This window comes from Schistocerca serialis, chromosome 7 (assembly GCF_023864345.2).
Source record: "Schistocerca serialis cubense isolate TAMUIC-IGC-003099 chromosome 7, iqSchSeri2.2, whole genome shotgun sequence".
Classification (NCBI taxonomy): domain Eukaryota; kingdom Metazoa; phylum Arthropoda; class Insecta; order Orthoptera; family Acrididae; genus Schistocerca; species Schistocerca serialis.
The window spans coordinates 602,837,969-602,853,976 of NC_064644.1; the positions used below are offsets into that span (position 1 = coordinate 602,837,969).

Below are 16,008 nucleotides of genomic sequence, written 5' to 3' on the forward strand. Positions count from 1 at the left end.
GATCACATTATAAAAAATGAATCAACAACGTGCATATCATAGTGCTTGCGAAAGGCTAGTCGAGGCCTGTATAAAGGATAAGTTATCAAAATGTTGAGGATGGCGATGAATCAGTCGTAAAACTTAAAAAAAAAGAATATTCAGAGAGGTTTTCCGCCATGCAGATATTTCATATTTAAGCGATTAAGTTGCATATACATGGGAAAGTGAATGGCTCGAATCAGTTTCAGTACCTTTCTTTAAAGAATGCGTAAATTGTAGCAGTGGGTATCCAGAGACGTAATATATATGTGAAATTAAAAAACTGAATTATAACAATAGCAATCGTTTACTAAGGTTTGATTTAAACTAGTTACTATATTTTAATTCAACGTGGGAGATTAACTAAACTTTCTCACAGATAGTATGCCATAAACAGTCTACTATTACATCTATCATTTTTGATGATGATTTCCTGAAGCACGTCCGACGTTGTTGCGATCTTAAGGCTGAAGACTGGTTTAATGCTGCTGTGCTGCAGGCTAGTCTATCTTATCCAAGTCTCGTTATCTCTGCGTGCATACCACAAACTACGTTCGTTGGAAACTCCTTACTGTATTCGAGCCTTGATCTTCCTTTATAATTTTTATCGCCCACACTTCACTCCACAGCCAAACTGACAATTCCTTCCTGCCTCAGAAAGTGTCCTATCATCCGATTCCTTATTTTGGTGAAATTGTGCCACAAATTTGTTTTCCCCAATTTGATTCAGTACCTCCTCATTTGTTATTCGGTCTAGCTGTCTGATCTTAAGCATCCTTCTAAAGCACCACATTTCAAAAGATTCTGGTCTCTTTTCGTCTTAACTGCTAATCGTCCAAGTTTCCCTTCCGCAAAAGTTTATACACCCGACAAATACCTTCACAAAGTACTTACTATTGTTTAAATTTATATTCGATGTCAACAAATTCCTCTTTTACAGAAATGCTTTCCTTGCTATTGCAAGTCTACATTTTGCATCTTCCCTACTTCGGCCACATCGGTTATTTTGTTGCCCAGATCGCAATACTCAACTACTACTTTTAATGTTCTCGTTTCCTAATCTAATTCCCTTCAGCATCGCCTGATTTAACGCGACTATATTACATTAACCTTGTTTGACTTTCGCGATGTTTATCTTACGAGCTCTTTTCGAGACACTGTCCGTTTCCCAAGTCTTTTGATGTCTCTGACAGAATAACAATGTAATCAGCAAGCCTCAAAGTTCTTATTTCTTCTTTCTGAACTTTAATTCCCTTTCCAAATTTCTCCTTGGTTTACAGCTTGCTCAATGTACCAGTTTACCTTTTTATCAGTAAACAATTCGTGTCAGTTTTTTGCAAACATAAGTTATTAAAATGATCTTCTGCGGTACTCGCATCTTTCAGCATCTGGCTTTTTTGGAATTGGAATTATTACATTCTTCCTGGAGTCTGAGGATAGTTGATCTGCCTCAAGAATTTTGCACACCGGATGGAATAGTTTTGCAATGACTGACTCTCCTAAGGATCTCAAAAGTCCTGAGAGAAAGTCTTTTACTCCTGGGGCCTCGTTTCCACTTATGTCTTTCAGAGCTCTGTCAAAGTCTTTTCGCAGGGTCTTATCTCCCACATGACCTTAACCTGTATTCTCTCGTCTTTCTATAATCTGGCCTTCAACTTCGTTTGTCTCGTACAGGCCCAATACATATTACTTCCACCTTTTCAACTTTCCCTTCTTCACATAGAACTGGCTTGCCGTATGAGTTTTTGATATTGAAACATCTGCAAAATACCCTTCCATTTTCCTATAGGTGGCATCTATCTGTCCCGTTGTTACGTTGCCTCTTCAGCCTTGGGTGTTGTGTGATGTCCTTAGGTTAGTTAGGTTTAAGTAGTTCTAAGTTCTAGGGGACTGATGACCATAGATGTTAAGTCCCATAGTGCTCAGAGCCATATGAACCATTTTTTCTTCAGCCTTGCATTTACCCTCTAGCCATTCCTGCGCACCCATTTTACACTTTCACTCAATCTCATTTCTAGACATCTGTATTCCCTTTTCCCTTCATCATTTGCTGCACTTTTATGTTTTCGCCTTGCATGTATCGTAACTGCTGTAATTTTATGTTGGCTAGTACTTCGCCATTGTTTCTCTATCGAGTTGTGTTAAACAGTACACATTAACAGTGGTCTCAGCTGATTATAAGTATGTTGAAAATTATCTGTAATTCCTTTCAAGGAATGTATTGCATATTTTTAACGAGACTCGGTTGTATTTGTGACTGGGTGTTAATAGAAGAATAAAGTATTGTAAATATAAAGTACTTTGTTTTTTCTTGGTCATATTTACTGTAGTAGAACCGTTGCATACATAGTTCGTGTTACCATAATCTGACGCAAGCGCATACAATATTCTTATTTCGATGAGCTGGTTAGCGACAAGTGGGTACTCCATGAGTGTAGTGTCCTAACTATACGAAAGTTTCGTCCATTAGAAAGTCATCATGGGACTCAGCTATTTCACAATTATGTTAACCTAGACAGTTTTCTGTCCTGTCATTAACGTGTAGAAAAATAGTGGAAAACGTATACCTAATCTGGTATACGCTGAAGGAGGACGACGTCCACAATGGCCCGAAAAATAGCCAGAGTTACATTAGAGTCCACACTGCAGCACTTGCACAGTTCACAGAAGAAGGAATTACCTGCCTCCAACGGCGCTGTTATTGAGAGATTTTGAAGTAACACTACATGAAACGAACTCATTAAGCAGATACCTGGACGTCTTCCGTAGTTTCACGCTCACGTGTGGTAATTGGTGTATTGTTAAATAATGGACACAACAGACAAAAGTGTTTCTATTACATTAATTTTTATTTGCTTATGTGAATTGGAGTCATGGTGTAAAATCTAGTTGAGATTCTAAAACGACAAACATAATTCACAGAAGAATGTTATGTCCCAGTGAAGAACCTACTATCTCTTGTAGTTCACTGTACAGGATGCAGCGACAAATTGTCTGAGCTTCTGCTAATGCACCCAAGTCCGGTACGCCGATGCCCATCACACTTTGACAACAGCTTTGCCCAGATTCTCGCCTTGCAGCATACCGACAAACGCCTTGGGAGTGTTCTGGAAGCCGTCGGTGACAGTCTCGTGGTACTTGATCTTCCCCTCCCTGATCCACTGCGCGAGCTGCGAGATGCCCTCATCCCAGCGGTCGTGCCACCGGCTGTACATGAATCCCTCCAAGCGGAGCTGCCTGAAGACGGCCGCGTGCTGGATGATGGTCGCCTTCGGCAGGTCGGCCGAGTTGTAGCCAGTGATGGCGCCGCAAATGGAGACGCGGCCCCACATGCGCATGCTGTTGATGACCGCGCTGCTCAGCTCGCCGCCCACGTTGTCGAAGTAGACGTCGACGCCGTCGGGCGCCACGCGCTTCAGCGCCTCTTTGGCGTCAGTCGTCTTGTAGTTGAACGCGTAATGGAAGCCCAGCTCCTCTTTCAGCCACTTCACCTGCAAAGGAGAGGCCATTCACACTGAAGCGCCATAGAAACTGGTACATGCATGTGTATTCAAATACAGGGATATGTAAACAGGCAGAATACGGCGGTGCGGTCGGCAGCGCCTATGTAAGACAACCAGTGTCTGGCGCAGTTGTTAGATCAGTTACTGCTGCTACAATGGCAGGTTATCAAGATTTAGGTGAGTTTGAAAGTGGTGTTATCGAAACATCATCGATATGGGCTTTCGGAATCAAAGGCCCACTCTTGTACTGTTGATGACTACCAGACAAAGCTTTACACCTCGCCTGGGCCGGTCAACACTGACATTCGACTGCTGATGACTGGAAACATGTTGCCTGGTCGGACGAGTCTCGTTTCAAATTGTATCGAGCGGATGGACGTGTACGGGTATGGGGAAAACGTCATAGATGCATCGACCCTGCATGTCAGCAGGGGACTGTACTGGAGGCTCTGTAATGGTGTGGGGCGTGTGCAGTTGGAGTGACATGGGACCTCTGGTACGTCTAGATACGACTCTGACAGGTGACGCGTACGTAAACATCCTGTGTGGTCACCTGCATCTATTCGTGTCCATTGCGCATTCCGACGGACTGGGCAATTCCAGCAGGACAAGGCGACACCCGACTCGTCCAGAATTGCTGCAGAGTGGCTCCAGCAACACTCTTCTGAGTTTAAACACTTCCGCCCCAGGCATGAACATTATTGAGCAAATCCGGGATGCTTTGCAACATTCTGTTCAGAAGAGACCTCCGCTCCTTTGTACTCTTACGAATTAGTGGACAGCCTGCAGGATTCGTGGTGTCAGTTCCCTACAGCACAACTTCAGACATTAGTCGAGTCTATGCCACGTCGTGTTGTGGCACTTCTGCGTGGTCGCGGTGGCCCTATACGATATTAGGCCGATGTACCATTTTCTTTGGTTTTTCAGTGTATTTTACTACAAGAAGAAGTTTTGACGTTGTATAAATAATTAAGTTTTCGTTTTTCTTTCGTTTTTCCAGCTCATTCCGAATGACCAGCTTTCCTACCAATACAATACGACCAACACTTTTCCTTTGCGCTGCGTATTGTTAAAACTTTTAATATAAATCACATTTGCATGCTGTATGTTTACTACACTACTGGCGACCCTACCGCAGCTTCGCACGCGGAGTATTATATATTTGCGGCCGGACGACTTCTATGGCGTAACGGTAATTTAATAAATTATACATACAAACTCTCCTAGTCAATCAGTCTGTTTATGAGTGAATACCGTATCACAGTCCCTGCAGTAGTTTCAGAGATCAGCCTTCACATACGGACAGAAAAAGGCGCGGAAGGGTGATGCGGTGGTGGGGGAGGGGGGCGGCGGACGATAATGACGTCGACTGTAATTGAAGACTTCGACTGTAAACAATGGTAAAAGACAGTCGATGAGGAAAAGATTTATTGAATGCAAACATGGAAGATGATAAGCTTTATTCATATTGTTGATAGTTCCACGTAAACCGAGATATGGCAGTTCAGTCTCAGATTTCGAATTCACTCTAATGGCGAATTTGTCAGGATGTGTGTATGTGTGCTGAGGTGACAAAAGTCATCGGATAACTTCTACTAGTGTCGGACCTCCTTTTGCACGGAGCAGTGCAGCAACTCGACCTGGCATGAACTCAATGTCGTTGGAAGTCCCAGGCAGAAATAGTGAAATACATCGATATCTTACACCATTTTATAACTAATTAAATGCAATGTGTTTCTTCTCCAAAACTGAGTAGAGATAACTTGCAGATATCACTCAATAGTTAAACTTCTTTTACCTTTTTCTTTCTTTCTGGCTTTCTCTAGCGCGAGGTATAATAATTCAATGACCTGCAACAACAAGATTCCTTGCTAGCTGCATGTTAAACTGAACGGAATTTATTTGAATGTGGGGTAATAGAGGACTCAAGTTTATCTCTCGTGAAACTTGATCAAACGCTTTCCCCAGGTAGAAAACATTATATCGTCATTGAAATATTTAAGGAAATTGCACCAGCTAAGAATACAGGGAAAAGATTAATATCGAGTTGGGAAGAAGGATGTACAAGGGTAACGAATACGTACAGGGACAATTGTAACCCTTATTTTTTCTTTAGTAGATGTGTCATTAAGTCTTCTGAAGCTGGAGATGTTATTCAGTTCTCTAATATAATGATGGAGGTTATTCGAGAGTCGGGTTCCTGCTACTGAGAGGGACTTCGAGAAAGTGGCTGAACTATGAAGTGGGTCAGTAAGAATTTTGCTCTCTAGGCAACGGGTATTTCTGCTATTTCATTCACACAAGAGCATTAAGGTCAAGGAGAGATATGAAGGTCAGTGGACGTTGCTAAGACAGCAGAGAAGATATACCGTATGGAAATCTCTGCGCTTGTCCACACGCAGCCGGGATAGCTGTGCATATGCTGGTGAAATACCATCAAAGAATAGAATATCATACACATACCGAACACAGGAATTCGTAGCCACTTCCAGGCGCCGTGACGTTCCCTGAGCAAGACCTTGCAGGATAACATCGCTGAAGTCAATAGTTGGAAGTATAGGTGTTTGCACAAGCTTCTTTTTCAGGTAAAGAGAGAAGAACTTTTTATATTTTCGTATGGCACGGAGATATAGTGATGTCTTTTTGCACATTGCAGTTATGCGCTCTTTTCAGGTTAGATTTTCATCTATTTTCACTCTTAGACGTTTTTCTGAGATAGAGAAGTTGATATTTTTCCCATTTTGGATCGAAGACGGTAGGGATTCCCGATATTTCCGGTTAATCAGCCTAGAATGACCAACCAGTACCGCTTGGGTTTTGGATGGGTTGAGCTTTAACTCTGTTTTTTGCGCCCATTTTGATAATTTACACAAGTCAGTATTGAGGAGCTCGATAGCTGTTTTCAGGTTTATTGGTTTTGCATTTATATACAATACACACGGTATTTGCATTAGGACAAAACTGACGACGCATCATTGATATACAATGAAAAGAGTATAGGACCTAATACCGAATCCGGCGACGTCCGATACTGCCTGCCTCCATCGTGGCTCTATGGTTCCGGACATGACGCATTGTTGCTGAGACTTCATGAATGAACGAAATCTCTAGCTTGAGGGACACCGTTCTCGTATTCACAGTTATCTGACAACGTATTTCCGCTTAGTATGTAAAAGAACATTTAGAAACAAAATTAGGATAAGGAGTAGCAAGCGTTCTCGGGAAGAACATACAGAAAAATAATTTCGGAAATTCAAGGGCCCAAGAAATGTTTGATCATCAATCAATTTCCTGAAAGATACGTTCTTTGTTCCATACACAGAACTGTCGAAATGACTGAGATAAAGGATTGTGATTTATTGAGTAGGTGCTTATGCGTGTCCTGTGTCGTTAATTGCGGTATTAGCTAACTCCAGAATGGTCATAACATAATACACATACCGTTTTCGCGATTCATGATACTTTTACCGACTGTGCGTTGTCTTAGTTACATGATGTTTTAATCATTGATATATTAAAAACAGCTTCTTTACAGGATATTTGCTACATGAAATTGGCTCTGCTCGCGAAATACGAGAGGCCGATGAAAATAATTCTGCTGTATCATCCATCACAAACCCGTTACAAACCACCGAGAACATTTCCCAAACTTTAGATGAAAGCAAGTTACACATGATATGGGAATAGTGCGATTGTGCAACCAGACACCAGATGATTAGTACACAAAAAATTTCTGTGTCACTATCTGCATCTCATTCAGTATTATATTTCTGTTTTGTAGAGCATTTTAGTAAAGCCTGCAATGAATATAAACAACAGTTTTGTACATATTTGATACGACAGCCTTACAATGACATGCCGGTAAGGGTCTTGAGACATCAGTAGTCGAGCAGGCGGTAGCTGGCTAGCACCTTTGTGGTGAAAAACGATTTGCAAACTTCAAGTTAGACCATTAACAAAGTGAATAAGAAAGAGAATTTGAGTGGCGTGCAATTTATAGCCAGCATATGTTATCCTTATACCCTGACTTGCTATTAAAATCTCTCATTCGAAAATACGGAGTGAAGATGCTGTATGAAATTCATCATCATCCATTCATCAAATAGATATCCTGTACATGTTCACTGAAGAGAGGTGACTATGAACGCATCCCGAGTTTCACTCTCATTTCTGTTTTTCGTATACGTCTTTACTGACAATAATACGAGTACAGATCGAAGGCTTCACCCTCCCAGCATTCCTTATAGTAGCCAATCACTCAATACAGTTCTGTATATGTGACACACCACACAAACAGCCAAGAATGTTGCACTGAACACCGTACGTCAACTTAAATATTGTAGTCAATGCACACACACACTGTCTGACAAGCATCCAGAAGGAGAGAAAGAAACGAAACGTAACTTCACGGGCTGAGAAAGTATGTGATATTATTTAAGCGATTAAAAAATCGACTCAGCTCTACGAATAACTTGGCTGTATGAGCCTACTTATTAGTATGACTTTGAAACTTTCCTCTCCCTCCTTCCCCCCTCCCCCCTTCAGCTTAGAAGCGAGCACTGTTTCAGTGGAGTAGTTTGTCATAAAATCGTTGCATCGTTCCCTGAGGCAAGCTTGCCCACAATCTCCTTTTAACTGGTCCTTGTTATCCTTGATTCTCGCGCTATGGCGATGTTGATCTTTGAGCTAGTTCCCCAAATGCTCTGTCAGGGACAGATTAGGAAATCGCGGTGATCATGGGCATACTTCAGTATCACATTGACGTTCATAGAGACACTTACCATGATTGAACGGGCACTGTGCTGTTGAAATTTGGCACCACAATACTATAGGATGAGAGGTAGCATACAACGACGTACGATGTCTTTGACATACCACTGTCCCGCCGAAGTTCCCTCAATCAATACCAGGCATGATCTGTAGTCATACCCGATGGCTCGCCACACCATGACATCACAAGTAACACTGCCAGGCCTCTCCATAACATCAGAAGAATGGAACGTCTCCGCCATTAACGCCAATGATGTTCGTCCGGGGTAGATCAGAACCGCGATTCACTGCTGAACAGATTGGAATACCATTCAGCAGACTACGCTTCGCAGCCGAGGAGCCATTCCAAACGTATCCGTTTGTGTTGTGGTCTTAACGTCAGGGCATGCGTGAGACGGTAACTGCCTAGTCTGGCTGTTGGTAATCTCCAACCAATGGTGCAGGATGATACAGAATGTCGCAGGGAGTCCATTACTTGGTCTCAGATGGTAGGCGAAGATGTGAAGGGATTATGATGTGGTTGGTGCACAGTGCGGCATTCCTCCGTTATAGTGGTCAGATATTGTAAATCAGCATCTTCACAATGAGAGTGGCTGAGCTCACGTTTACATTTAGTCCAACATTAGGCCACTGTCACATCCGAAAACCCCACAAACCCAAATATTACCTCATTCGACCAGCCCGACATACGGAGACCCACAAAGAGGCTCCTTTCAGGCACACATATCTACACCGACATCTGTCAGGTGCTGATAACGCTGTCTCATACATGTACTTTACATCTCCGTGTCCTTCACTCGTCATATGATTCTGTTTTATACAATATCTGGACTGGTAACAACACGAAACATAAGCGTCACGAATGCTGTCAAATGGATGCTTTGCCTGTGAAAGAGAAATGGAGCTCTCATCAGTTACACACCCGACAACAGCGTGTACGTGTACAAAGTTACGGTGATATCCACCAGTCCTTCTGGATGCTTCACTTTTTTTCGTCAGTCAGTGTATGCTCTACACCTGCATCTAGACACTCCGCAATCCGCCGTAAGTACCACTGCTAGTCATTCCGTTCCCTGTTCCATTTACAAATAGAACGATGGTAAAACGACTGTCTATAAGCCTCTGCGGCCGAAGTGGTCGAGCGGTTCTAGGCGCTTCAGTCTGGAACTGCGCGACCGTTACGGTCGCTGGTTCGAATCCTGCCTCGGGCATGGATGTGTGTGATGTCCTTAGGTTAGTTAGGTTTACGTAGTTCTAAGTTCTAGGGGACTGATCACCTCAGATGTTAAGTCCCATAGTGCTCAGAGCCATTTGAACCATATAAGCCTCTGTATGAGCCCTGATTTCTCGTATCTTATCTTCGTCGTCCTTACGCTCAATGTATGCTGTAAGCAGTAGAATCGTTCAGCAGTCAGCTCCAAATGCCGGTTCTCTAAAATTTCTCAATACTGTTCCTCAAAAACAATGTAACCATACTTCAGGGATTCCTATTTGAGTTCCTGTAGCATGTCCGTAACACTACCAGTCGAACCTATCAGTGACAAATCTAACAGTCCGCCTTAAAATTGGTTTGATGTCTTCCTTTAATACGACCTGATATGGATCCCAAACACCCGAGCAGTACTCAAGAATAGGTCGCGTTAGTGTCCTATATGCAGAGTCCTCTGCAGATTAACCACACTTTCCTTTCATTTCTACTTCGTACATCTCTTGACTATATAGGAACCTGAGCAAGTGTCACAGAGTTGATGAGACCATTTTGTGATAGCTTCTAACGGGTCATAAGTGCCGAAATCCAAAATGGAAATACTGTCTTACCTTAGCGTCTGATCCAGCGAAGCCAATAACGGTGCACCCCTTGAGACGTGCTATCTGTCCCACTATGGAGCCCACAGCGCCTGCTGCCCCGCTGACCACGGCAATCTCTCCCGGTTTGGGGTGGCAGATCTCCAGGAAGCCGAAGTAGGCAGTGATGCCGGGCATGCCCAGCACTCCGAGGGACAGGGAGAGCGGCAGCCGCCCCAGGTCCGGCACCAGCATGGGCGGCGACAGCAGGTAGGGTGTGTCCGGCCCCACGTCGGCCACGGTGCGGTCGCGCCAGCCCCAGTAGCCCACTACGTGCCGCCCCACGGGGAATCCCGCGGCACGGCTCTCCACGATGCGGGCCACCTGTTGGCAGCGATTGACACGATTCTCTGCAAGGCCTGATATTTTCCATTCTACATTCGTAACCTTTAAGTCGAACTGTGGTTTATGGTAAAATGAAGTCTGACTGTACTACAAAGATTTAGTGGACTGTATGTGATGTCTGTTCTTTCAATGATACCCGAAAGAGCAGACACCAATTTTGATCCAGCAGCCATTACGAATTAATACACAATGAAATCACAGACCTGGCTGCGAGAAGGCATGAACTCAAATCGATGGGGAAAGTTGAAAATTTGTGCTAGACCGGGACTCGAAAGCGGGATCCCTGCTTACTGGACAGATGCTTTGACATTTACACCTTCCGGTCACATTGGTCAGCGCAACTGCACGGGCTACCCCAAATTCTCAACTTACCCACGCACTACAAATGTAGCTTAGTAAGCTCGTGACCCAGTTTCGAATCCCAGCCCGTTACAAATTTTCAAATTTCTACATTGATGTCAATCAATATCGTGGTCGCAGCCAAGATCTGCAATTTCTTTGTGTATTAACACGTAATGGCTGCTGGAACGAAAACTGTGCCTGTCCTTTCAGACATCTCCGGAAGAAATTACGGTGATATTGCCAATGACCTCTTCAGTGCAGATGTACAGCTTACGGGAATCGGTGAAATGCCACGAGTAGTGAGGATAATTGGGATGGGACACTGTATTTGTAGTGTGTGGGTAGGCTGAGAATTTGGGTGTGACGGGAGGTATACTAGGGTAGTCCGTGCAGCTGCAATGAGCCCTGTGTCCAGATGGCTCAGTCGTCGGAGCGTCTGCCTAGTGAGCTGAAGGCCCGGGTTCGAATCACTGTTCGCCCTAAATTTTCAACATTCCCCATCGATTTCAATAAATTCCCCTTTCGCAGCCAAAGTTTGTAATTCCTTTGTGTATTTAGTGGTCCATTATTGTTGTGGTCCTCAGTCGGAAGTATGATTTGATGCAGCTGTCCATGAGAGTCTCCCCTGCACATATCTCTTCATGTCAGTACAACTACTGCAACCTACGTGCTACATCCATTTGTACCTGCTACAATTACCTCCCTCCCCCCCCCCCCCCCCCCGTCCCCCCTCACACACACAAAGACACAATATGTGGCGTTTGCCACATTTCAGATCACGTTTTATCACGCAGTATACGAAGGCTCACGCTGCCGTAATTTAGCGAGCAGGCAAGATCAGTACACCACCTCACCCCAACAAGTAACAGGTGGCCAGAAAGCTTGATAATGACGCAGTATTGCGTTGCTTCGTGTATAGAGGCTGGTCGCTAAGATTTGTATTCTCTATATCTAATGTTTAACTGTTGAGATCATGGCACATCGTTTTTGCTGACTCAGGGCAAAATACCATAAACAAAAAAATTAATTACTTGTCACATAATCCTTTGAAATAATTAGTAACATACAAAGTATTTTAGTTTATACGAAATCATTTCAACTAGACCACATAATTGTGATACACAGCTATTAATATTATTCTCACTCACCATCGTTTATCATCAATCAGCAGGAAAAAGATTTAAGTGAAATATCTGCTACAATGTCTAAAAAGATTTCTGTTTTTACTTTATAACAAATTATGGTCGCTTACACTCAACAATTCTGCAAAACTTTTTAATCTGCCACTGCTCAAAAGTAAACAGTCCTTGTTACGAACCCAAGCGAGGTGACTCAGCGGCTAGCACACCAGACTCGCATTCGGGAGGACGTCGGTTCAAACCCGCGTACGGCCATCCTGATTTAGGATTTCCGTGATTTTCCTAAATCACTTCAGGCAAATGCCGGGATGGTTCCTTTGATAGGGCACGGCCGACTTCCTTCTCCCTCCTTCCCTAACCCGATGGGATCGATTATATCGCTGTTTGGTCGCCTCCCGCAAATCAGCCAAGCAATTACGAAGCAAGTAGCTATAACAGGTTCATCGACTTCAACACACCACATCCTCTTTATTTTGCTTTCAGTGGTGTACAGAAGCCGTGATAGCCCGATAGAAAGTCAGTGATTCTATTTACGTGTGTGTGTGTTCTTGCATACAGCGTTCTTGTAATAATGTGTCAGAGACATTGCAGTTTCTGACAATCAGTGCGTATTATTTTCAATGGGTTAGCAGTAAGGTGTATCACAGAAACTTTACCTGGGATCCAATCATGGTGCTGCCGACTTGGTGCTTGTCTTTAAGCGCCCTCTGGTACGGATCGACGCTGATGTAGACGGCCTCAACGAGAATCTGCCCATCGCGGAGGGGCGGCAGCTCTTCCTCCTGGATGCGGAAGTCCTCCATCCGGGGCTCCCCCTGGAATACGCGGGCGATCACGATCTTGCGCGCCTTCACCATGGCTGCCCGTGATGCACTGCAGGGCCCCCCGCACGCAGTCGCTTATAAGCTGCGGCCGCCTGTCCTTGCTTAACTGTTGTCACTATCTGTGTTTCGTCCCAGGCACTAAGGTCGTGGCTCCCGCGCAGCTGAGTCACTGTTACTCTGTGACGAGACTGCGAGTTTCAGCACCATCACGCATCTGCACATCCAGTCGAATAATTGTTTTCGTGATAACCTTATTGCACAACCTAACGAATAAATTTTACCACTTGGAAATGTAGGTAAAATTATTGTGACAAATACAAACTGGACTGTCATTGAAAGACATTGAACAGGTTCCACCGTGGCTGTTATTTACACGTATTTCGCTCTACAGGTCAATGGCGAGTGCTTTAGGTGTCACTGCGACTTAATATATGTTGTTTTTAACAGCGGATATGGCAGTCTTGAAAACGAGCAGGAGGAATGGTATATGCTTTTAGACGCGATAATATTAGTGATTCAGAACAAAAAAACTTGGTATGGACATAAGGCCTATTGCGAATGGTTTGCGAGACATAACACGTTTAATATCACGTTTGTACGTTTTTCTTTAATAACTCGAATACCGCACATTCCAACGAAAACGTGTCTCAGTACACAATTAAACTAAATGAAATTTGCTACAAAAAATGGTCCTACTTATCTTTTGTCTAGGACTAACAGTTTGCGCGAAGAAGTCGCGGGAATATTGAAAATCTTGCGCGACGCACGTGCACTGTAGCTTAGGTACTTTTTGTATGCCAGTTTGAGATAGTTTTCCGACTTGATAGACGACAAGCGTCCTGTATCAAAACGTTCGTCCCAACTTCCTCTATATTACTGTGGAACGTTGTAAACAATGACAATGAATAATACAGAACATAAATAGAAATGTACGTTAACAGTGTTCTATCTCGGAAACCATTCGGAATAGGGCATATGTCCACATCATGTTTTTTGTTCAGAATCAGTAATGCTATCACCCGTCAAAACACGTACATTTCCTCCTGACTCATACCGTATACGTGCAGGCGTGAAGTTTAAAGCAGAATGTTTACTGGATTCAGTAATGCTCATCGTAGATGCTACTGGAACCTTAAAAAACTACAAAAGTGAACACGTACGATGTTTAAAAACGTATTAATAGTTTCTACGATGACTATTACGATATTCAGTAAACATTCTGTTTCGAGATTGACTCTTGCTCGCTTTCAGAAGTGCCAAGTCTGCTGTTAAATAACCAGATACATTAAGACATATTGGCACCTACAGTGCTTGAGAGCGGCTTGTAGGGCAGAAACTGACCAATGACGCACAATTAAATAAAATAAACACGTGTACAGCATTTTCCAACAAATGTACGGATGTGGTAATCCATAGGCAGAAAATGTCTGCACATAAAACAGTACATGTAGTTCTGTACTGCGTCAGTGCTGTAGATTCTAACAACCCTACCACAACAAAGGTCAAAATTTAATAACGATTGTGGTGGTGCTCACGCTGCTAAATACTGCATTTTCGGGCAACAACAAAGTTATTATGTGGCAGGTGTCATCAGAGCACAATTATTAAAGTCATTTCATGTAATGATGAATAAACTAGGCACTCATCGTTTCGTGTTTCCTACGCTGGTCTCGTTGTGAACTCATGGCTCAATCGTAGAAAATCTAGATGGTGATGATTCCAAGCTTAGATGCAAAAAGGCCTAGGTTTTATTCTGCTATATTCAAAAGTTTTGTAGATGCTCTTCACAAACCGTTCTTGAAGATTAAACATTTCAAAGTTAGCACAATAGTGATGTAAAAAAAATAATCAGCACTCCGAATTTAAGTTACACTTCCTTTTAATTGATTTTATTGCAATATCACGTAACATACAAAACATCACTTCACAATACAAAACATACTTGAAAACATCTTCCTCACTGTTAAAGTTCACATTTTATAAGCTGACTACAATATGCGTCTTTCCGACATGAGGTCCAAGACTTGACTTTTTCAAGGTCCGACTCTCTGACAACTACTAATAATCCCTTACGTGCCCAAAAATCAGAGTTACAAGTACGTCAAAGATCATAGTGAGAAAAGAAAGAATACACATAAGAATAATATCATTGCAATATAAACATATCGATGTATCACAAATGAAATCAAATCTGAATGTTGTCTCAGAAATATGTTATGTAGTTAACAGAAACACAGTAGAATATTACTAGTATCGAGAGGTTCAGGTGAGGTGCCGTGATGGTTACATAATTCAAGTACCATTACAAGATACAATCAGAAATAGGGCACAAGGGAAAATAAATAAATTAAGTAGAGTCTTTTAAATTCTCAGGTAAATATATTGATAAGAACCTCAGCTGAAATTCACAAGTTACTGGACTAAAAAGTAAAAGTTTTGAAACTTCTGCGTTACGGATAATAAATAGACTTTACAGAGGAAAATGCTAAACCATTGGCTTGCTTTTCCTGTTTTCATTCACTTACGTCTTACACCATTTTATTGTGGGGCAACTCCACTTGAGGAGAAAGTGTTTGTTAGGCAGAAGCTTGTAATAAGGATAATACGTACTGTTCACTCTAAAACATGTACTAGACAGATGCTTAAACATCGTGGTTTTTGTTTTATGGGCATTAGGGCATGATCATGATTTATTTTTCTGGGTAACGTTTCGTCTTCCAATGCTGGAAACGTCATTAGAGGCTATAAAGATGCAGTCAACAGTACAAACCGAAACAAGCTCAGCAAGCGGAACTGTTATACGTATCCACGCAACGTTCGTTTCGTGACATCATTAGACCGCTGCCATGAAAGCTTGCATTGTGTGACAGGTCCTTAAACAGTTGGGCTTCTGTACAACTGACATACGGTATATTTACTCCTTTATGGGGATTATTGTCAGGTATCAGTCGCAGCTGAAAAACAGCAGCAACATTGATAAATATAATAATAGAAAGAGAAATGAGTTACAGCATTTATCCCTCAACCTTTGTGCCACAAAAAATGTAGTGATGATGTATTCAGCCATTAAAATCTTTGAAAACTTACCAAGTGATGTCAACAACGTAATATGAGGGAATTTCAAAAAGTAAATATATGTGTGATTCTGATCTTTCAGACACATCTAAAATAACAGACACCATTTTGATCCTGAAACCACTATAAATGAAGACACAAAGA

The 16,008-nt window shown here is 42.6% G+C and overlaps 1 protein-coding gene across 1 annotated transcript; it reads right to left on the bottom strand.

Annotated features, from left to right (window-relative positions):
- Positions 1-2,851: 2,851 nt before the first annotated feature.
- On the bottom strand, positions 2,852-12,866 carry LOC126412659 (prostaglandin reductase 1-like). Its single transcript, XM_050082362.1, has 3 exons — positions 12,622-12,866; positions 10,113-10,463; positions 2,852-3,512 (listed from the first exon to the last, which is right to left on the bottom strand). The coding sequence occupies exons 1-3, from the start codon at positions 12,820-12,822 to the stop codon at positions 3,060-3,062; spliced, it is 1,005 nt and encodes a 334-aa protein (XP_049938319.1). The 5' UTR covers positions 12,823-12,866; the 3' UTR covers positions 2,852-3,059.
- Between the last annotated feature and the right edge of the window lie 3,142 nt (positions 12,867-16,008).

What these genes read in the sequence shown, in the direction of transcription:
- LOC126412659 (XM_050082362.1), bottom strand. Translation starts at nt 12,822, where the DNA reads ATGGTGAAGGCGCGCAAGATCGTGATCGCCCGCGTATTCCAGGGGGAG. An exon ending in GCACCATGATTGGATCCCAG is followed by an intron (nt 10,464 to 12,621) that starts GTAAAGTTTCTG and finishes CGCTGCCAACAG; the next exon opens with GTGGCCCGCATCGTGGAGAG. An exon ending in TCGCTGGATCAGACGCTAAG is followed by an intron (nt 3,513 to 10,112) that starts GTAAGACAGTAT and finishes TCTCCTTTGCAG; the next exon opens with GTGAAGTGGCTGAAAGAGGA.